Source organism: Callospermophilus lateralis, chromosome 19 (assembly GCF_048772815.1).
Source record: "Callospermophilus lateralis isolate mCalLat2 chromosome 19, mCalLat2.hap1, whole genome shotgun sequence".
NCBI lineage: Eukaryota > Metazoa > Chordata > Mammalia > Rodentia > Sciuridae > Callospermophilus > Callospermophilus lateralis.
In genome coordinates this window covers 7,092,453-7,115,563 of record NC_135323.1, presented here as the reverse complement: position 1 = coordinate 7,115,563, position 23,111 = coordinate 7,092,453, and the positions used below count along the sequence as shown (strand labels likewise).

At 38.3% G+C, this 23,111-nt stretch overlaps 1 protein-coding gene across 1 annotated transcript in view; it reads left to right on the top strand.

Moving 5' to 3' along the window:
- LOC143385399 (ATP-binding cassette sub-family A member 17-like) overlaps window positions 1-23,111 on the top strand; it is a 101,027-nt gene that overhangs the window by 45,769 nt on the left and 32,147 nt on the right. Inside the window, 5 exon segments of the mRNA XM_076840874.2 lie at window positions 2,592-2,746; window positions 6,745-6,900; window positions 7,073-7,162; window positions 7,164-7,284; window positions 10,510-10,660. Coding sequence (XP_076696989.2) covers window positions 2,592-2,746; window positions 6,745-6,900; window positions 7,073-7,162; window positions 7,164-7,284; window positions 10,510-10,660 — 673 coding nt within the window.

Genomic DNA, 23,111 nt, shown 5'->3' with positions numbered 1-23,111 from the left:
AAATGCAGCCACTAAGACTTATAAGATGGGATTCAGGACATCTGAATATGCTAAGCTGGGAAGAAAAGTCTGGTTGCTTGCCAGGAAGACGGAGAACAAAGGGCTTCCATATGGTAATTGTTTGTAAAAAGGCCCCAAACCTGGCACTGGCATGTTTAATGTTTCAGACCACATTTCTCTGCCCAGTAAAGTTATTTGGCTTTTGAATTTTCTCTAAGTTCTTCTGTTGTAACTTTATATAAAAGGCTTGTTACAAGTTGCTATAAAATAGTATCACTTTTTTTTTTTTCCTTTTACTTTCCAAACAATCATGGATACTTTATTATATACAGCCAAGGTGGAAGATCCAAACACCCAGCAGCCGGTAATGTAGCAGTTAGTATAAAAAACCTTTAAATTGGGGGCTGGGGATGTGGCTCAAGCGGTAGCACGCTCACCTGGCATGCGTGTGGCCCGGGTTCGATCCTCAGCACCACATACAAAACAAAGATGTTGTATCCGCCAATCACTAAAATAAATAAATAAATAAATATTTTTTTAAAAAAAACCTTTAAACTTTTGGCTTACCAAATCTAATTATACTAATTTAGAATAAGGAGATAAGTAAGCAAAATTTTCATGTATGTTTATGCTTATGAAAAGTTGCACACAATATAAATATCCATAGGTCTGGGTTGAATAAATAGAGTAGATTTGTAACAATGAAATCCTTTTAGCACTTAAAATTGATACAGATTTTTTAATGGAGATAATTTTTTTAACCTTTATTTCACTTATTTATTTTTATGTGGAGCTGAGGATCCAACCCAGGGTCTCACACGTGCGAGGCAAGCGTTCTACCGCTGAGCCTTAACCCCAGCCCAATACAAATGTTTTTGATGTGAACAAATGAATTCAACCATACTTTGTTATATTTAGAAAAATGTTAAAAATAGAATTTGTATTTTCCCATTTTAGTTAAAAATTAATTGTGTTCATGGGGTAGTACCTCAGTGGTACAGTACCTAGCATGCTGGAGGCCGTGGGTTCAATCCCCAGCACTGTAACAAATAAATAAATATGTGGAGACTGTATGCATAAAAAATAACCTAAGCTTATACAGCAAAATGTTAACAGAGAATTATTTTTTAATGATGGCATTTTTATAACCTTTGCTTTTTTTTTTTTTTCGGGGGTCATACTGGAGATAGAACCCAGGACCTCTTACATGTGAGGCAAGTGCTTCCCACTGAGCTACACACCCCCCTCATGTTTTTCTTTCTTTTCTTTTTCTTTCTTCTCTCTTCTCTCTTTCTTCTTTTGTACCAGGGATTGAACTCAGGAGCACTCGACCACACAACCCAGCCCTATTTTGTGTTTTAGAGACAGGGTCTCATTGAGTTGCTTAGCACCTCACTTTTGCTGAGACTGGCTTTGAACTCACAATCCTCCTACCTCAGCCTCCTGAGCTGCTGGGATTTCAAGTGTGCACCACTGCACCTGCTTCCCCATCCCTTTTAAATTTTATTTTGAACAAATTCTCACTGAATTGCCTAGGCTAGCCTTGAATCTATGATCCTCCTGCCTCAGCCTCCCAAGTATTGGGATTACAAATGTGTGCCATTACATCTGGTTTCTTTGTTTTCTTTATTATGTTTTTTTTTTCTTTTCCAACCTTGTAGTAATAAGAATTTATTGCCTTTTTCAACCTAACAAGAATAAAGGCAAAGATAGTATGTAGGTAGGCAGTCTTCAAAGTTTTACACTGGTTGTATTAGTCGGGTTTTTGTCTTTGTGACCTAAATACCTAACAAAAACAACTTAAAGGAGGAAAGACTTATTTTGGCTCATGGTTTCAGAGATTTCAGTCCATGGTTGGCTGGCTCCATTGCATGGTTTGCTAGGTCCAAGGCATAGTCCCAATGGAATGCCCTAGTGACCTACTTCCTCCAGCCATGTCCCACTTGCCTAAAGTTTCCACCACCTCCTGGTACTCTATTGTCAGTAGATTAATCCACTTGTGCTGTCAAAGTTCTCACAATCCAATCATTTCCCAAAAGCCCTATCTCTTGAAACTTGCTGTACTGGGGACCAAACCTTCAACACATAAGACTTTGGGGGGACATTCCAAGTTCAAACCATAATACTGGCATATATTTATTTGGCAGTGTGTGCAGTTATTCATCAATGATATTTTGAGGGGATCAGAGATAAGTACAGATCTTGCCAAGCATCTTAATTCAAAACTGTTAGTTTCCCCAAATGTTTTTCTCTTTCACCATATTTACTATTCATCCAAATCACTGTTTATTCCTTACAATAATATGATTTGCTTCACAAGCGCCTATGTTGTTTTGTTCACTTAACCAGATTGATTCTCAAAAGCAGGAGGAAGAATGACATCTCCTATTTCTAATAATCTCCTATTTCTAATAATCTCCACTGTTATACATATTCATTGGATGTTACTGGCTGACTGATGGTGGCAGATAAGTAGAATAGGGACAGTCTGTTGGAGAACAAGCAAGTAAAGCAGGGGTAATTATTAGTCTTTGTACTGATGCATATGCTAACCAAAGATGACTTAGGGTGTCTCTTTCACTTTGTTCTAGGTCTTATTTCCCCTTCAAGTGGACAGGCATATATCAATGGATATGAGATTTCAAAAGACATGGTTCAAATCAGGAAGAGCATAGGCTGGTGCCCACAACACGATATCTTATTTGATAACTTCACAGTAGCAGAACATCTTTTTTTTTATGCTCAGGTGAGTTGGAAAATAACTGGAATGTTTCTACTGTTCATTCTTGACAATGGTGAGGTATACTGTAGCTCTCTGATTCACCCTGGGAGAATCTGTTAGGAGAAAACTCATGTTTCTTTACTCTCAACACTTCTACACCAAACATGTGGGTGGGGTGGTTCCCACACCAGCCAGTTCTCCAAAAATCAACTGGGTATCCTACAGTTCTGATACTAACTACCCGGAGGCAACATAGACCCTCCCCCAACCCCAGGTTAAAGGCTTATTCTCACAAGATTGCCCACCCTCCACTTCAGATACCAATTACAAGTTCCTGTCACCCATACTTGGGGCCAGCTGGCTGTCCATCAAGGGTTCCCACAGTCCCCTCCTCAGGTTCAATAATTTGCTATAACAGCTCATAAAACTCAGGAAAACATTTACTTATGTTGACCAGTTTATTGTACAGGGAATTATAAAGGATACAGATGAACACCCAGAGGATATACAGAGTAAGAGATGTGGTAAAGTGTGTGTGGCACACCCTCTTAGCACAATACACTTCTAGCACTTTAAAATGCTCACTAATCTAGAAGTTCTCCAATCTCCATAACCTAGAGACTATTTATTTGGGATTTATTATGTAAGCATGACTGATTATTAGTTCAATAATCAATCTCTTTCCCTGGTCCCTAGAGAATACAGAGTGGGACTGAAAGTTCCAAGTATGTAATCATGGCTTGGTCATTCTAGTGACTAACTCTCATCCTAAGATTGACCAGGAACCTAGGGAGTCATCTCACACAGGTCACGGTGTGTGGCTAAATATTAGACTAAATATTAGAACTAGAATGAGGATACCAGTTCAAGGCAACTTAGTGAGACCCTATCTCAAACAATTTTTAAAAAGGATTGGGGAGGGTAGGGGTTATGGCTCAGTTGGTAGAGTGCTTGCCTAGCATGTGTGAGGCACTGGGTTTGATCCCCAGCACCACATAAAAAATAAAATAAAACAAATAAAATAAAGGTACTGTGTCCATATACAACTAAAAAATATTTTTAAAAAGGATTGGGGATGTGTCTTAGTGATAAAACACCCAGGTTCAATCACTGTTACAAAAAAAGTCACCTCGTTAAAACAAAAAACACTCCTGTAACCCAGAAAATTTCCAGGGATCTAGGGGCTGAATAGCAGATGAAATCAAGTATCAAGTCAAAGGCTAAATATTAGATTAAATATTAGAACTAGAATTATTAGAGCTAGGAAGTTACAAGGGCTTTGGGAGCACTGTCTCAGAAAGCAGGGTAGAAATCAAATATGTATTTCTTTTTATCATAGTCTCAATAATGCTGGACACTATTCCCCAAATATTCAGAGAGGGGGAGGGGCATGATTTCTGAGTGAAAGGATTTTTAGAAACCATTATATTTATTGTTATATTTTATGGAAATAAAATTCATATAACATAAAAGTCATTATTTTACTCATTTTATAATGTTAATTTAGTGGGTTTTAGTATACTCAGTTTTGTGCACTCACTACCACTATCTAACTGCAAAACACTTTCCTTTTTTATATAGTTTTTAGTTGTAGATGAATATAATGCCTTTATTTATTTTTATGTGGTGCTGGGGATCAAACCCAGTGCCTCACGAGTTCTAGGCAAGTGCTCTACCACTGAGCCACAACCCCAGCCCCAGCAAAACACTTTAATCAAAGAAAAACTTGTACATTAAAATCACTCTTCATTTCTCTATTCCACCAGCCACTGGCAATCTGCTTTCTGTTCTACAGATTTGCCTATTTTAGATATTTCATATAAATGCCATTATGCAATATGTGACTTATTTCATTTAGTATCATGTTTTTAAAAGTTTATCCACATTTTATCCTGTATAAATAATACTTCACTTCCTTTATTTATTTATTTTTGCAGTACTAGAGATTGAATTCATGGCCTTGCATATGGTAGGCAATCATTGAACTATATTCCCAGCCCTTTTTTTCATTATTATTTCAAGATAGGCTTTAAGTTGCCCAGGCTGGCCTTGGATTTGTAATTCTCCTGCTTCAACATCCTGAGTAGCTAGGGTTACAGGTGTGTGCCACCAGTCCCAGCAATACTTTGCTCCTTTTAATAGCTGACTACATCTCCATTGCATGGTTAGAACAACTTTTGTTTATCCACTCATCGGTTGATGTACACCTGAGTTATTTCTACCCTTTGGTTATTGTGAATAGTGCTTCTATGAACCTTGGTGTCTAAATTTTTGTTTGAACATCTGTTTTGGGTTGTTTGGGGTATATACCTAGAAGTGAAATTCTCAAGTTGTGGTAACTATATGTTCAACTTTTTAAAAAAGAAACCGTCAGTGTAGTGGGTGTGAAGTAGTATCTCTGTGTTTCATTGCATTTCCCTGGTGACTGATGATAGTATCTTTTCATGTGTTTGTTGGCTGTTAGTATACTTCTTTGGAAAATGTCCAATTTCTTTGCTCATTCTTCAGATGGGTTGTTTATCTTTTTGTAGTTGGATTTTTTAAAATATTTTTTTAGATGTTGATGGACCTTTATTTATTTATATGTGGTGCTGAGAATCGAACCCAGGGCCTCACACATGCTAGGCATGTGCTCTTACCACTGAGCCACAACTCCAGCCCCTGTTGTTGAATTTTAAGACATATTTGTATTAGGAGCTAGATACTAGACCCTTATCAAATATATAGTTTGTAATTTTCCCCCCATTCTGTGCATTGTCTTTTCTCTTTATTGATACTTTTTTCCTTTTTTGAAACAAGGTTTCACCATAACATGATCCTCCTGCTTTAACCTCCCAAGTAGCTGGGATTACAAACATATGCCATCACTCCCAGCAGCAGTGTTCTTTTTCTCTTTTTCTTTTTGATGCACAAAAGTTTTACATTTTGATACCTCCAGTTTACCTAATTTTTTTCATTAACTGTACTTTTTAAAACTATTGTCCAGGATCTCTGAGTGTCCAGAGTTTTTATTGGGGCTTTATTATATAGGCATGAATGATTGTATCGTTGATCACGTGATTGAACTCAATCTCCCGTCTCCCTCCACTCCCCTGAGGTGGGGAGATCAGGCTGATATCATGTGTCTCAGAGCCTCTAACCAAATGGCTGGTCTTTCTGGTATGACCAGCCCCTATCCTGAGTCATCTCCCTAGCATAAACTCTGGTGTGACCTGAGGGGCTTACCACAAGTAACAAAGACACTGCTATCACTTGGGAAGCTCTGAGGATTTAGGAGCGTCCTTCCAGGAACCAAAGACAAAAGCCAGACAAATTCTTTTTTTTTTTTTATTTTTTTTTTATTTTAAAGAGAGAGTGGGAGAGAGAGAGAGAGAGAAAGAATTTTTTAATATTTATTTTTTAGTTCTCGGCGGACACAACATCTTTGTTTGTATGTGGTGCTGAGGATCGAACCCGGGGCGCATGCACACCAGGCGAGCTTGCTACAGCTTGAGTCATATCCCCAGCCCCTGGACAAATTCTTTATTATAAAACACATCGGGCTGGGGATGTGGCTTAAGTGGTAGCGTGCTCGCCTGACATGCATGTGGCCCGGGTTCGATTCTCAGCACCGCATACAAACAAGGATGTTGTGTCCGCCGAGAACTAAAAAATAAATATTAAAAAAAAAAAATTCTCTCTCTCTCTCTCTCCTCTCTCACTCTCTCTTTAAAAAAAATAAAATAAAACACATTGATTTTTCATGTGTTGAACAACCCTAGTACTCCTGAGATAAATCCTACTTGGTCATAATGCATTATCCTTTTAATATACTGCTGTGTTTATTTTTATTAAGTCATTTATTTACACAGTAAATAATATAATGCAAAAGTCTTTTTTTGTCTATCCCTTTCCCCAAAAGTAGTAAGCTTCTTGTATGTTTTCCATGTGTATATTTTACGTATATAGATACAAAATGTTGGTTGGGCGAGTTGGGTCCCTTCTGTATCACCAGTCTCATCTCTTGCCTCCTGCCATTTCAGTTGAAAGGCCTGTCCCAGCAGAAGTGCCCTGAAGAAGTCAAGCAGATGCTGCACATCCTCAATCTGGAGGACAAACGCAACTCATGGTCCAAGTTCCTGAGTGGGGGCATGAAACGCAAGCTGTCCATTGGCATCGCCCTCATAGCAGGCTCCAAGGTACAGGGCATTGGGGCCCAGCTTCCACCAACACAGTGGACAGACACAGGGCAGCAGGCCCAGAGGCCTCAGGCTCTGGAACTTGAACCAGCTCTGCAAATCCCTGGACTCCAGCTGTGTGGTCCCACAGCACAGGTCTCCCATTGTCACCAGGTTGTGCCTGTGCCCCCAGGTGCTGATGCTGGATGAGCCCACCTCAGGCATGGATGCCATCTCCAGGAGGGCCATCTGGGACCTTCTTCAGCAGCAGAAGAGTGACCGGCACCATCCTCCTGACCACCCACTTCATGGACGAAGCTGACCTGCTGGGGGACCGCATTGCCATCATGGCCAAGGGGGAGCTGCAGTGCTGTGGGTCATCACTGTTCCTCAAGCAGAAATATGGTGAGCAGTGGGTGGGGGTGCCCAGACTCAATCCCAGGATAGAGGTCAGCACCACTGTCTGCTGTGCCAAGAGGCATGCCCACTGTTAGCCTTTGGGAGGGGCCCTGAGACCAGCAGAGAGAGGCCTCCTCTAGATTTCTGTTTTGTTGCCCCCATGGAGTGCTTCTGAAGATGAGGAGGGAATAATGTTAAAAAAATTTCTGAGGGGCTGGGGATGTGGCTTAAGCGGTAGCGCGCTTGCCTGGTGTGTGCGGGCACTGGGTTCGATCCTCAGCACCACATAAAAATAAAATAAAGATGTTGTATCCAACGAAAACTAAAAAAAATATATTAAAAAAAATTCTCTCTCTCTCTCTCTCTCTCTCTCTCTCAAAAAAAAAAAAAAAAGAATTACTGAGACTTGGAGTCAGAGGACCTACATTTATGTTTCAGTTTGCTGTTTGATTGCCTCTTTATCCGTCTGGCCAAGTTAGTTTATCCTTTCTTAGCCTTGGTTTTCTAATCTATAAAAAGGAGATTAAAATATCATGTTCCTCAAAGACGAAAAGTGTGTGAGAAAGGCACAGTGGCTAATAGCTGTAATCCCAGCTGCTTGGGAGGCTGAGGCAGGAGGATCGTGAGTTCAAAGCCTGCCTCAGCAAAAGCAAGACACTAAACAACTCAGTAAGACTGTCTCTAAATAAAATACATAATAGGGCTGTGAATGTGGCTCAGTGGCTGAGTTTCCCTGAGTTCAATCCCTGGTACAAAAAAAAAAAAAAAATAGCTGTTACTTCCACAACTGATTATATGTAATCCTTACCAGTAGCCCACTTCAGACATCCTTCTATTGACCCCATGCTCAATTGGCTCCTTACATGTCTCTGGTTGCTCATTTGCATCATTCCTAGCTCTAATCATCTCCATCTCTTTTCTTTCTCTACTTACCAACTTTAATGTCTCATTCAATCTCTTGGCATTAAGCACCTTCTGTCTCTTAAAATGTATGTCTCTAGCTTCAACCTCTCCTGAATTTCAGGTCTATATATCTAATTGCCAAGCCTGCAACTCCACTTATACATTGTCCTAGTCCATTTTCTGTTGCTATAACAGAATACCTGAGACTGGATAATTTATAAGAAAAGAGGGTTATGGTTCTGGAAGCTGGGAAGTCCAAGATTGGGCAGGAACATCTGGTGAGGGTCTTATGCTGATTTAGCTCATGGCAGAAAGCAGAATGGCAAGTGGGTGCTGTGGAATAGAAGCAAGAGAAAGAGGAGGAAGCTGAACCTGATGTATAACAATCTACTGTCTCCATAACTAATCCACTCCCTTGAGAGTGAGAACTCATTCCCAGAAGAAAGATACTAATTTAACTGGGGCTCTGCCCTCATGAACCACAAACCTCTTGCTAGGCCCCATTTCCCAACACTGTGTATTGGGATACCAAGCCTCCACATGAGTTTTGGTAGGGATACACCATATTCATACCATAGCAAGTATTGATGGACCTCTCAGACTTGTGCAAAATCTAGCAAACCTGAGATCCTGCTCTCTCCCACCAAACCTGTTCCTCTTGCAACCTTCATCTTCTCAGAAAAGGCAACTCCACTCTTCAAGGTGCTTGGTGAAAACCTGACCCCTGGTTTTCTCACAGCCCATCTATGATGCATCTGCAAATCCTCTTGGTCTTACCTTCAGAATATATCTGGGTTCTGTCCACTTCTCCCTACCTCTGAGCATGTTTTAGCACCCTGATCCAGGTCACCATCTTCTCCCACTTCTATTATTGGGATTGCTTCCTAACTCATCTTCCAGCCACTGCTGTTGCACTTCCTCACTCTGTTCTGAATCCACTTGTCAAAAAGTGAGCACTTGCCAGTGGCAGTTGTGCACACCTTTAATCTCAGCGGCTTGGGAGGCTGGGGCAGGAGAATTGTGAGTTCAAAGTGAGCCTCCTCAACTCAGTGAGGCCCTAAGCAACTCAGCAACACCCTGTCTCTAAAATATAAAAAGGGTATGGGGATGTGGCTCAGTGGTTAAGTGCTTCTGGGTTCAATCCCTGGTACCAAAAAAAAAAAAAAAAAAGGTGAACACTTGACAGAGCAAACTCAGAACCTTCAGTGACTTCATGTCCCACTTAGAATAAAAGACAAAGTTTTAAGCCAGGCACAGTGTTACAAACCTGTAATTCTAGCTACTTGGGAGGCTGGGCAGAAAGATCACAAATCCAAGGACAGCTTGGGCAACACAGGGAAGACCCTGTCTTAAAATAAAAAATAAAAAAGGATGCGGTGTACCTTAGTGGTAGGGCAGTCTTGGGCTCAATCCCTAGTACCACCAAAGGAAAAAGAAAAAGCCAAAGTCCTGAAAGTAGTGAATAGGACCTTCCTGGCTTAGTCCTGTCACCTCTGTCCTTGTTTCCTAATACTCTCCTTTGCTCTTCTCCTCCACCCACACTCCTTGCTAACTTGGTTCTCCAGACTGAGTGACTGTCCTCCTCAGGCCACCACCTTGTTATCCTTATACCAATGTCACTGTCTCAATGTGGCTTTCCTTCATCATCCTTTTTAAAATCACATCCTGATATCCCCTGTCCCCTCTCCTCTTTATTTTTTCCTTAGCACTTGTCACTAGTACTCTATAAATTTTACTTATTTATCTTGTTTATTATCTGCCTCCTATTCCTTTAGTGAAAGCCCTATGAGATTAAGGATTTTTTTACTGTTATATCCTTAGTACCTAGAAGATTGCCTGGTGTTTGGTCTCAAGAAATGTTTGTTAAATGAATACATGTCCAGCATGACAGTAAAAAGTGTCACTGATTTCTGAAAGAATGTTTCAAATGCTGTGAAGTATGTATCCTCAAAACCAGGATGTAATTTTGATGCAGGTATCTTTGGTAATCATCTTAACATTCAAGGCCTCTGCCTTCCAAGTGTTTACTTCCCCCAGTTAGTTATCACTTAAAGGGAGTGTTGCCCTTAATGCAGTTGTCCTTCATATTGCCTGGCATTGCAATATATCACCTCCCTCTTCTGGAGCAGAAGGGAAAATTCCAGAATAGCATTACAGAACTTCTGAAGCCAACCAGTTCCTCATTGTTTAAACTTAACCCCACAAGGCTCTCTAGCGTCGCTTTCCCCCTGGAGCTGTCCCATTCTGAGCCACAGAAAACTAAGTGTGGCCCAAGAAGAGAAGTATAAAGAGTAAAATGGTTTCATGGTCTTTTACGTGGTGTTTCAGGTGCAGGATACTATATGACTTTACTGAGAAATCCTTACTGTGACACAGAGAAGCTTTCTTATCTTATTTATCATCACATACCAAATGCAGTTTTGGAGTCCAGCGCTGGAGAAGAATTAATATTTATACTTCCTAAAGACAGCATTCACAGGTATGCACTAAGAAGCTACCCATAGCCACAGAAATCTATGTCCTTCCCACATGCCCAATGCAAAACACACACATCCTTCCTAAGACTTCTCCCCCTCTCAAAAACTACATTCGGATACTGAATCCACTCAAGACTCAGGATGTCATTGTCTGCATCGTGTCTAGGTACAGGGTACAGATGAGACTCCTTAAGTGTGATACTTGGATTCAACTCCTTAGGTATGATTCTTTTTTTTTTTACTAGAAACTGAACCCAGGATCGCTTAACCATGGAGCCACATTCCCAGCCATTAATTTTCTTTTAATATTGGGTCTTGCTAAGTTGCATAGTACCTGGCTAAGTTACTGTGGCTGGCTTGGAATTTGCAATCCTCCTGCCTCACCCTCCCAAACTGCTGGGACTACAGGTGTGCTTCCACTGAGCCCAGGGCATATGATTCTTGATTTGAAGACCTTGAACTAACTGATCCATATACACCCAGTGCATTAACATGCAATGATGAGACAGAGGTAGGATAACCATAAGAGATACTACCACTAAGAAACAGGAACGGGGCTGTTGCTGTGGCTTAGTGGCAGCACACTTGCTTGGCATGTGTGAGGCACTGGGTTCAGTTCTCAGCCAGCAGCACATATAAATAAATAAATTTAGATCTATCAATAACTAAAAAAAATATATACAGGAAAAATAAGAGGTATATAACAATTATTAGTCTGTAGCAATTTGTAATTCTAGGTGGACATGTATCACCAGTTTCTGTTTGTTTGGAACACAGTTCTGTTTCCTAGAAAGGATTTTGTTTTAAAAATTTTTTTTTCAAAGATAGACATAGTATCTTTATTTATTTTATTTATTTTTATGTGGTGTTAAAGGTAGAACCTTGTGTGATCAAGCACATGTGCAAGCCAAGTGCTCTATTTGCTGCTGACTCTACCTCCTGAATAATACTTTTTTTCCTTAAAAAAAAAAAAAGGCTGGGTTGTGGCTCATCAGAAGAGTGCTTTCCTAGCACATGTGAGGCACTGGGTTCAATCCTCAGCACCACATAAAAATACATAAATAACATAAAGGTGTTGAGTCCATCTACAACTAAAAAAAATATTTTACAAAAGGACTGATGTAGGCAGCCAAAGGGGCACTGAGTCACATCCCCTCCCCTTTTCATATTTTATTTAGAGACAGGGTCTCACTAAGTTGCTTAGGACCTTGGTAAGTTGCTGAGGCTAACTATGAACTCAAAACCCTCCTGCCTTAGCCTCCTGAACTGCTGGGATTACAGGCATGTGCCACTACGCCCAGTTTTTTATATATATATATATATATATATATATATATATATATATAAATTCTTTTAATCCAGTTTTTTATTTTAATTTTTTTTAATTTTTGGTACTGGGGATTGAACTCAGGGCCTGGTGCATGCGAGGCAAGCATTCTACCAACTGAGCTATATCCTCAGCTCCATTAATCCAATTTTTAAGGGTGCATTGTAGTTGTACATAACAATGAGATTTTTTGTTACATATTCATTCAGGCATACAATACAACAATATAATTTGGCCAATATCATCCCCTAGTATTTCCCTTTCCTCCTCCCTCCCTCTGGTTCCTTCCCTTTATTCCACTTATCTCCCTTTGATTTTCATCAGATGCCCTTGCCTTTCTTTTCCAATTTCCTCTCTAGGTTTTATGTATGAGAGGAAACATATGACCCTTAACCTTCCGAGTCTGACTTATTTCACTTAAAATGATGGTCACTAGTTCCATCCATTTTCCTGAAGATAACATAATTTTATATTTATTTATTTTTTAATATTTAATATTTTTTAATATTTATTGGTTAGACACAATACCTTTATTTTATTTATTTATTTTTATGTGGTGCTGAGGATTGAACCCAGGTCTCACGCATGCTAGGCGAGCGCTCTACCGCTGAGCCACAACCCCAGCCCAATTTTATATTTCTTTATGGCCAAATAAAACTCTATTGTGTATACCACATTTTTTTTTTATCCATCGACAGACACCTAGTTATTGTGGACTGCGCCACTATGAACACAGTATGCATGTATAGTGTGCAGATATTAATTCTTTAGGATAAATACTGAGGAATAGTGTGGCCTAGATTTTATGGTAATTCCATTTCTAGTCTTTTGTTTTGTTTGACACCAGGGATTGAACTCAAGGGCACATAACCACTGAGCCACATCCCCAACCCTTTTTAAAAGAAAATTTTAAGGGCTGGGGTTGTGGCTCAGTGGTAGAGCACTTGCCTAGCATGCCTGAAGCATTGGGTTCTATCCCTGACACCACATAAAAATAAACAAGTAAAAAATATTTTTAAAAAAAGAAAAAGAAAATTTTAAAATCTTGATACAGGGTCTCACTAGGTTGCTTATAGCCTTGGTAAGTACCTGAGGCTGGCTTTGAACCTGTGGTCCTCCTGCCTCAGTCTCTCCAGCCACTGGGATTACGGGTATGTGTCCCATATCAGGCTCCATTCCTATACTTTTGAGGAAACTCCATACTGATTTTCATAGTGGTTGTACTAATTTACAAACCTATCAAAAGTGTAGAAGTGTTCCTCTTTCTCTACAACCTCTCTACCATTAATTATTGTTTGTAATTTTGATGACTGCCGTTCTGATTGGTGTGAGATGAAATCTCAGTGTAGTTTTTTAAAAAAATATATGCATACAGTTTTACATATAATGCAGGATCTGCCTAGCATTGTAAGGCACTGGGTTCAATTCTCAGCACTGCAAATAAATAGATAGATAGATAGATAGATAGATAGATAGATAGATAGATAAAATAAAGTTCAGTGTAGTTTTGATTTGCATTTCCCTGATGCTAATGATGTTAAACATTTTTTCATATATTTATTGGTATTTTTTAAGACCATTGTGAATGGAATTGTTTCCCTGATTTCTTTCTCAGAAGATGCATTATTCATGTGTAGGAAATGTAATTATTTTTTGTGTTGATTTTATAGCCTGCTACTTTGCTGAATTTATTAGCCATAGCAGTCTTCTGGTGGAGCTTTTTGGATCTTCTATATATAGGATCATATCATCTGCACACTGTAATAATTCGACTTCTTCTCTTCCTGTTTTGAGTTCTTTTATTTCCTTCTCTTGCCTAATTGCTCTGTCTAGAATTTCTAGTACTATATTGAATAGGAGTGGTGGGAGTGGACATTTGTGTCTTATTCAAGGTTTTAAAGGAAATGCTATCAGTTTTTCCCCATTTACTATGAGGTTGCCTTTGGATTTTCATATAGCCTTTATGATGTTGAGGTAAATTCCCTCATCCCTAGTTTCTACAGTGTTTTTATTAAGAATGGGTGCTGAATTTTGTGAAAGGCCTTCTCTGCATCTGTTGAGATGACTGTGATTTCTTCCTTGAATCTGTTTATCCAGTGAATTACATTTATTGATTTGTTAAATCATCCTTGCATCCCTAGGATAAAACCAACTTGGTCATAATGTACAATCTACTTAATATGTTGTTAAATATGATTTGCTAATATTTTATTAAGGCTTTTTTAATCCAATTTCAACAGAGATATTGGTCTGTAGTTTTCTTTCTTGAAGTGTCCTCATCTGGTTTTGGTATGAGGGTGATGCTGGCTTCATAGAATAAATTTCTATTTCATGGAATAATTTGAGGAGCATTGGCATTAGTTCTTTAAAGATCTGGTAGAATTCAGCTGAGAATTCATCTGGTCCTGGGCTTTCTTTGTTGGAAGGTGTTTTTTTATTACTGCTTCTATCTCGTTGCTGGTTATTGATCCTCTTTATTCAATTTTGGCAGGTCATATGTGTCTAGACATGGATCTATTTCTTTTAGGTTATCCAATTTATTGGAGTTTAAGTTTATTCAAAATAATCTTTAATGAGCTTCCATATTTCTGTGATATCTGAGGTGATTTCTTCTTTCTGATTACTAATTTTGTTAATTTGGCTCTTTTTTCCTTTGTTTAGTTTGACTAAGGGCTTATAAATCATGTTTATCTTTTCAAATAACTAGTTCTGCATTTCACTGATCCTTTGTATTTTTTTCTTAATTTCATTGATTTTGGGCTTTGATCTTAATTATTTCCTTCTACCAGTTTTGAAATTGGTGTGCTCTTGTTTTTCAAGGGCATTGAGATGCATCATTAGGTTGTTTATCGGGGTTCTTTATCATCTTCTTATGTAGGCACTCATAGATATAAACTTTTCTCTAAGTCCCATCTTCATAGTGTCTCAGAAGTTCTGGTATGTCGTATCACTATTCTTGTTGTCTAAGAATTTTTAAATTTCTCTCCTGATTTCTTCTATCACCAATTTATTATTCAGAAGTGTATTGTTGTTCAATCTCCATGTGTTTATATGGTTCCTGTAGGGTTTTTGCTGTTGATTTTAAATTAATTCCATTAGATAAGATACAATTAATTATATCAAATTTTTTTGTATTTGCTAAGAGTTGCTTTGTGGTCTAAAATATGGTCTATTTTGGAGAAAGTCGCATGGATGTCTGAAAAGAAACCATATTTGTATATTATTGGATTAAATATTTATAGATGCCTGTTAAATCCATTTGATTTATAATTTTTTTTAGGTGTAAAGAGTCTTTTCTGAGTTTAGGTTTGGATAACCTATCTATCTGTGAGAGGTGTATTGAAGTTACCCAGCATTATTGTACTGGGGTCTATCTGAGCCTTTAATTTGAGTAGTGTATGTTTTATGTAATTAGGTACACCAACATTTGGGGCATAAATATTTACTATCATTATGTATTATTGTTGGACTGTTCCTTTAACTGTATGAAGTGACTTTCCTTTTTTCTTCTGATTAACTTTGGCTTGAAGTTTGCTTTGTCAGATATGAGAATAGCTACAATAAATTGCTGTGATCTAGATCTGGCATTAAAGTAAACAGAAGGTTTTGACTATGACATCTACATTATAATAACTGCAACAATATGAATGGTGGGGGTAGGAGTTATATAAGCCAAATAGTTCTAAAAGACGGTAAAAATACAATTGATTAAGAGAAAAAATGTGATAAGAAGGTAGAAGAAAGTTTAGAAAGTTCAAAATATGGGGTTGGGGATATAGCTCAGTTGGTAGAGTGCTTGCCTAGCATGCACAAGGCCCTGGGTTCAATCTCCAGCATCACAAAAAAAAAAAGTTCAAAATATGAGAGAATGCAGAAGAGATATAACAAGTGATGGCTTTAAAGTAGGAGAAAAATATAGAAAGCAAAGTAAAGGGAGAAAGAGAGAACAAGATAATTTTTTTAAAGGAAAAGAAAGAAGAAAAATAGAAACACACACCCATACCAAAAATAAATAAATAAAATAAAACCCTAACCCTAACCCTCAAAATACAAGATGAGGAAAATTAGCTACCATAAAAAATGCACTCACCAAAAAAAAAAAAAAAAAAAAAAGGTGGGGGGGAATGAAATGAAAAATGTTCTCCACTGAGGGGGTCAAAACTGTTGTCAAGGATGGATGATCACTACCTATGCCTGATTGTCCTTTCCTCTTCTTCCTGGGCTATGTGGGGGGGACACTTGTGAAAGGGCTGAGGGTTGTTAAATCCTTCCTTTTTGTGTGTGTTGTTCATTGCACTGCCATCTGGAGTGGCCTAAAACTGAAGCTGGTTGAAATAGCTCTCAGCTTCCCTTCTCACCAGTATAAAGTAGGATGGAATGGAAAGTACTGTCTATTGGAGTTTTGTCCAGACAGCCAGATTAATGCACTCCCAGGATAAGAATATTGCAAAGTTATAAGATGGGGGAGCTCCAACAGCTGAGGCTTAGGTCTAATCAGGACTTAAGAACTTTATTGGATAGTGTCTGTTCCAGAGAAATCAAATCAACACACCTGTAGGGTCAAGCACATGCCAGTCTCTGCTGAGCCTGGATCTTAGGAGCCTCCCAAGAATTCTAAGGAGAGGGATAGGGGAGCCAATCCTCCATAGGTCTCACATACTCTGCTTCCAGGCTTAGTCCCTGGTGTATTCCCATTGCCTGTTCATTTTCCCAACTCTCTTCAGCTGATCATATGAGCCACCAAAATCAAAGGGTAAGCAAGTTGCATTCCCCTCCATATTTCTAACTTGAATTCCCCCAGGTTTAATCTTCTCTGTGCCTGTTTCACTCACTTTCTACTAGGTACACCCTAGGTGGTTCAGTAGGCACTTGCTAGGATAGTTTGACAATGTTTGCTATAATCTCACAGGCTTGCAGCAAGCTACAGCAAGACCTCCTTAAGATGGCTCTGACCTAGCACATGTGAAGCACTGGGTTCAATCCTCAACACCACATAAAAAAATGAATAAATAAAAATAAAGTTATTGGCTGGTTGCAGTGGCACACCAAGTAATCCCAGTGGTTCAGAAGCCAGAGGCAGGAGTATCACGAGTTCAAAGCCAGCGTCAGCAATTTAGCGAGGCACTAAGCATCTTGGTGAGACTCTGTCTCTAAATAAAATACCAAATAGGGCTGGGGATATGATTTAGTAGTTGAGTGCCCCTGAGTTCAATCCCTAATACCAAAAAAATAAATAAATAAGTAAAATAAAGTTATTGTGTCCATCTACAACTAAAAAGAATATTTTAAAAAAGAAAGGCCAAAACATTCCCTCTGTCACATGAATAAATTGCACATACACAAAGGAGAGTGTGTGTATAAATCAAAGGGAAAGGAAAATAAGCACTGATTTTTTTCTGGGGCTGGGAATTGAATTTCCTAGTGCTGGGGATTGAGCCCATTGGCTCCATGAGGCAAGCTGCTTACCACCCAGCTACCTCCTAGCCCTAAGCACCACTTCTTTATTCAAAGAATGGTGTGCACAATCAGGGAGGGGAGGAATTGTTAGGCCATCTTCACAGACTAGCTGTGCCACAAGAGAGAGAGAGGCAATACATATTGATGAGAAGATTCATATGCCAGGAAGATGTAACAATCCTGTGCATGAATATGTCTCATAACAGCTTCAAAATACATGAGGTTAACACGGACAAAACCAAATGAAGTCAAAATATTCACAACCAAGTTGGAAATTGTAATATCCTTCCCTTAGTTATTAATAGTAAATGAAAAAGCTCATTAAGGATATAAAATATTTGAATGACACCATCATCACACTTGATTTACATGCCATCAACAGAAACTACACATCACAGCAGCAGAAGTCCCATTATCTCCAGTGCCTTTGGAATATTTACCATAAGGCACTGTTTACTAGACTACGAAATAAGACCAAATAAATTTCAGAATACTGGGGCTGATGCTGATGGAGCAGAGCATGAGAGCAAGTAGTTCCTAGTAGAACTGATCTGCATCTTTCAGAAGTGCCTGTTGTTGGGCAATGTGTGTTCATCACCCTGAAGAGGTATGATAGTCACACTAAACTCATTTCAAAGGAAGGTGCTATGGAAGGCTTTTGAGCACTCAGACAAGTGTCTTTTAAGAATTAGTGTTAGGGGCTGGGATTGTGGCTCAGTGGTAGAACATTCACCTAGCACATGTAAGGCCCTGGGTTCAATCCTCAGCACCACATAAAAATAAATGAATGGAACAAAGGTATTGTGTCCAACTACAACTAAAAAATAAATAATTAAAAAAAAAAAAAAAGAGCTAGTGTTGGAAAAAAGAAGATCAGCACTGTGGTGAGGTCCACAGAGGTAAGACTCAGATGGATCATTTGAACCTATCGAAAACTATCCAGATGCGCTACAAGAGGGACAAAGAGAAAGCAGGAAGAGCAAGACAGTGCAGTTTAGGGCAGTGGCCTCACTAGCTAACCACTTTCCAGCTTACCACTGGACTGCTCATTTTCCTTAGATCTTACTTTTGACCACAAAACTAGGTTTCTGGTTCTCCCATCATAACTGTTTTCATGTGAGATTAGGGTCATTTGGGGGAAAAGAAGAGTTTCAATGTTTATAGGGTAATTGTGGTAAGAAGCTATGTATACTGTTGTTGGATTATAGTTTTTATTATTATTATTATTATTATTATTATTATTATTATTATTATTAAGATTAATCCCAGGGCACTGCACCACTGAGACACATCCCCAGCCAGGTTATTATTAATTTCTTTTGGTTGTTTGTTCATTTTTTGAGACAGAGTCTCACTAAATTGCTGATGCTGGCCTTGAACTTGTGATCTTCCTGCCTTAGCCTCCTGAATTGCTGGGATTAAAGGCATATACCATCATATCTGGTGTGGATTATAGTTTTAAAAATCTCTGTGGTCTCCTCTGGGAAGAGCAGTGTATCATTCAACCTATCTATCTATCTATCTATGTATCTATCTATATCTATCTATCTATATCTATCTATCTATATATATCTATCTATCATCTATCTATCTATATATATATATATATATATATATATATATATATATATATATATCACTGAATACAATAATAGAAAATTAGAAATTAATTAAAAGCCAGGTACAGTGGCACATGCCTGTAATCCCAGTGACTTGGGAGACTGAGGCAGGAAAATTGCAAGTTCAAAGCCAGCCTCAGCAATTTAGCAAGGCCCTAAGCAATTTAGTGAGACCCTGTATCAAAATAAAAAATAAAAAGGGCTAGGAATGTAGCTCAGTGGAGTGCCCTGAGTTCAATCCCCAGTACAAAAAAAAAAAAAGGAAAAGAAAAAATTGATTATAATAAGCTGCTTTTAAAATTTACAAATGAGGTTAAACAGCATACTTTTGTATAACTCATGGGCTGAAGAGACTGAAAAATATTTTTAACTGAATGATAATAAGTGTATAACATTAAAAATTTTCAGATGCTGCTAAAGCAGTGCTTACAGGGAAATGTGTAGCTTTTATAAACTTCCATTAGAAAAGAAGAAATCTGGGCTGGTGATATGGCTCAAGCGGTAGCACGCTCGCCTGGCATGCGTGGGGCCCGGGTTCGATCCTCAGCACCACATACAAACAAAGATATTGTGTCCACTGATAACTAAAAAATAAATATTAAAATTCTCTCTCTCTCTCTCCCTCTCTCACTCTCTCTTAAAAAAAAAGAAAAGAAGAAATTTGCCCTACAAAGAAAAAAAGAGGAAAGGCTTAGCTGAACACAATGTCACACATCTACAATTCCAGTGACTCTGTAGGCTGAAGCAAGTTGAAGGCCAGCCTGGGCAATTCAGTGAGACTCTGTCTCAAAATAAAAAATAAAAAAGTCTGGGGGCTGGGGATGTGGCTCAAGAGGTAGCGCGCTTGCCTGGCATGCGTGTGGCCTGGGTTCGATCCTCAGCACCACATACAAACAAAGATGTTGTGTCTGCCGAAAACTAAAAAATAAATATTAAAGTTCTCTCTCTGTCTCTCTCTTTAAAAAAAAAAAAAAAAAAAAGTCTGGGATGTAGTTCTACAGTAAAGCATCCCTGGGTTTAATCTCTAGTACTGCCAAAAAGAAAATAAAAGGGGTCGGGGGAAACAATTGTCTAAGTTTCCAATTGAAGAAGTAGAAAAGAAGAGAAAATTGAACCCAGAAGAGAAGAAGTGATAACTACAAGGAGAGAAAACAGTGAAGAGCGAAAAAATCTAAAAAGCCAAAAGTTGTTTATTTTAAAAGATTAACAAAATTGACAAATCCCCAGAAAATTGATAAACCATTAAATAAAAATAAAATTGACCAACATCAGGAATGAAGGAACTACTGTAATTGCAGAGCCTAGAATTATAAAAGGATAAGAAAACATCATGAGGTCTGGGGTTGTGGCTCAATGGTAGAGCACTTGCCTAGTACATGTGAGATACTGGGTTTGATCCTCAGCACCATATAAAAATAAATAAATAAAATAAAGGTATTGTGTCCATCTACAAGTGAAAAAAAATTAGGAAGAAAACATCATGAATAAATAAATAAAATGGGCTGATTACTTAGTAAATATTTTTATCAAAACTAACACAAAATGAAGTAGAAAATCTGAATACTCATACACCCATTCATAATATTAAATTTGCAATAAGAAATATTCTGAGGGCTAGTAATGTACCTGAATGGTAGAGTGCTTGCTTAGCATGTGTGAAACCCTGAGTTTTAATCCCAGCTCTGCAAATACAAATAAAAATTAAATAAAATAAAAATATTTGCAAAAAAGAAAATCTGGATGCTATCAAACATTAACGAAAATATTCCCAATCCTTTGGAAAACAGAAAAGAGAGCACTTCCCAACTTATTTCAAGAACAGCACATCCCTAATATCAAAACCAGGAAGAGTTATGACAACAGAATATTACAGATTTTATATTCTCATGAACATAGATGCCAAAGTCTTTAACAAAACATGAGTTGTGATGAGCTTATCCAGAGGCTCCAAGATGGCTTCATTCATATATATAGTGCCTTGAGAGGGATTTCTTGAAGACACTAAAACATCTCATATGTCTTCTCCACCATGATGGCTTCATGATGGGAAGACCTCTCACTTGGTAGATTAGACCGCTCAGAGAAAGACACTAAATTGACACTATTGCATCTTAAACAAGTCACTAGGGTTGCTTAGATAAGAGCATAGAATTAAGCTCTACTTCTTAATAGAAGGAGTGAATAATTTGTCAATCTTTTATCTGTTACATTATCCAAAATAAATGAAAGTGTATATCCAGAAATAGAACATTGAGAAGAATGTTTATAGCTGCTTTAATCATAAGAATTCTGATATGGAAACAATCCAAATGTCAATCAACAGAGAAATAGATAAATTTCTTCTATTGAATACTGTTCCACAATTAACAAAAGCAAAGGATTCATGCGTGCAACAGCATGGTTCATTCTCAAAAGCATGTTGCAAGGATGAAGTTGCATACAAAAAAGATTGTATGGTTCCTTTTACATTAAGAACAAAAACAAACTAACCTATGATAATAGAAAACTCTTGAAAGCAGGAGAGGGACTCATCAGACAGACATGAGGTCATTTTCTGGAATAATGGAAATATTCTGTCTTTGTGAGTGTGTGTGTGTGTGTGTGTGTGTGTGTGTGTGTTTTCAGTACTGGGGATTGAATCCAGGAGTACTCTACCACTGAGCTTTACATCCCAGAAATTTTTATTTTGAGACAGCATCTTGTGAAGCTGCTGAGGCCAGCCTTGAAATTGCTACGCTCCTGCCTCAGTCTCCTGAGTTGGTGGTGGATTACAGGCATGTGCCACCATACCCAGATGCCATAAGTCTCAATTGGATTGAAACCATAAATTACCAAGGCTTTTCCAACTATCCCACACACATGAAAACAAGACACTTTACTATACGTAAATTGTGCCTCCATTTTTTAAAAAGGACACAATAACTTTGTTGACAAGACAGTAGCAATTACATGAGTATAATTTCAGTACCTGAAAACTGAATAAAGAAGATGTAGAACATATTGATGATATATGACATATAGGGTTTTTTGTTTTGTTTTGTTTTTGGGTTTTTTTTAAGTACTAGGGATTGAACCCAGGGGCACTTAATCACTGTGCCACATCCCCAGCCCTTTTTATTTTTTATCTTGAGACAGGGTCTCACTAAGTTGCTGAGGCTGGCTTTGAATTTGCCTCAGCCACCGGAGCTGCTAGGAATACAGTTGAGTGCCACCATGCCCAGTCAGCATATAGTATTTGCTAAATATTTAATACATATTGTCGACTTTACTAAGTGTTTTTACACTTATCTCAGTCTTTTTAAAAATATTTTTGTAGCTGTGGATGAACTTTTATTTCATTTATTCATATGCAATGCTGAGAATTTAACCCACTGCCTCACACATAGACAAGTGCTCTACCACTAAGCTACAATCCCAGCCCACACTTACCTCAAACTCAGTCTTTACAACTCTGTGAATTAGGTAATACCTGTTTATACAAGTGAGGAAATGTTTGGAAAGATGAAATAACTAGCCCAAAGTCACAGTAAGTGGCAGAGTCGGGACTCAAACCACACCCAGTTAAAACCTTAATCACCATCTGCCTGCAGGGGCACACACAGAGGAAGAGCTTCAAAAGGGCACTTGGCATGTGAGTGTGGTTTCTTAAAGGCAGATTTACTACTGGGTGTTGGAGAACAGAGACTTTCAATTGTAGAAGTTTATGATAGGTGTCTTAATATCACACGAAAATCCACAAATCATTCAGATTTTAAAAATGGAAAGTATGAGGCTGGGGTTGTGGCTCAGTGGTAGAGTGCTTGCCTAGCACGTGCAAGCCACTGGGTTCAATCCTCAGCACCACATAAAGATAAATAAATAAAGTTATTGTGCCCATGTACAACTTAAAATTTTTTTTTTTTTAAAAATGGAAGGCATGAATGAGGAAGGGTGCAAAGTTAACATACTGTTAAGGATTTAACAGACTGTTCAGCATAACAATTGAAAGCATGTCTCTGTAGAAGGCCTGAGTGTTAAGTCTTAGCTTTGCTGCTTCTGGCTATGTGACCT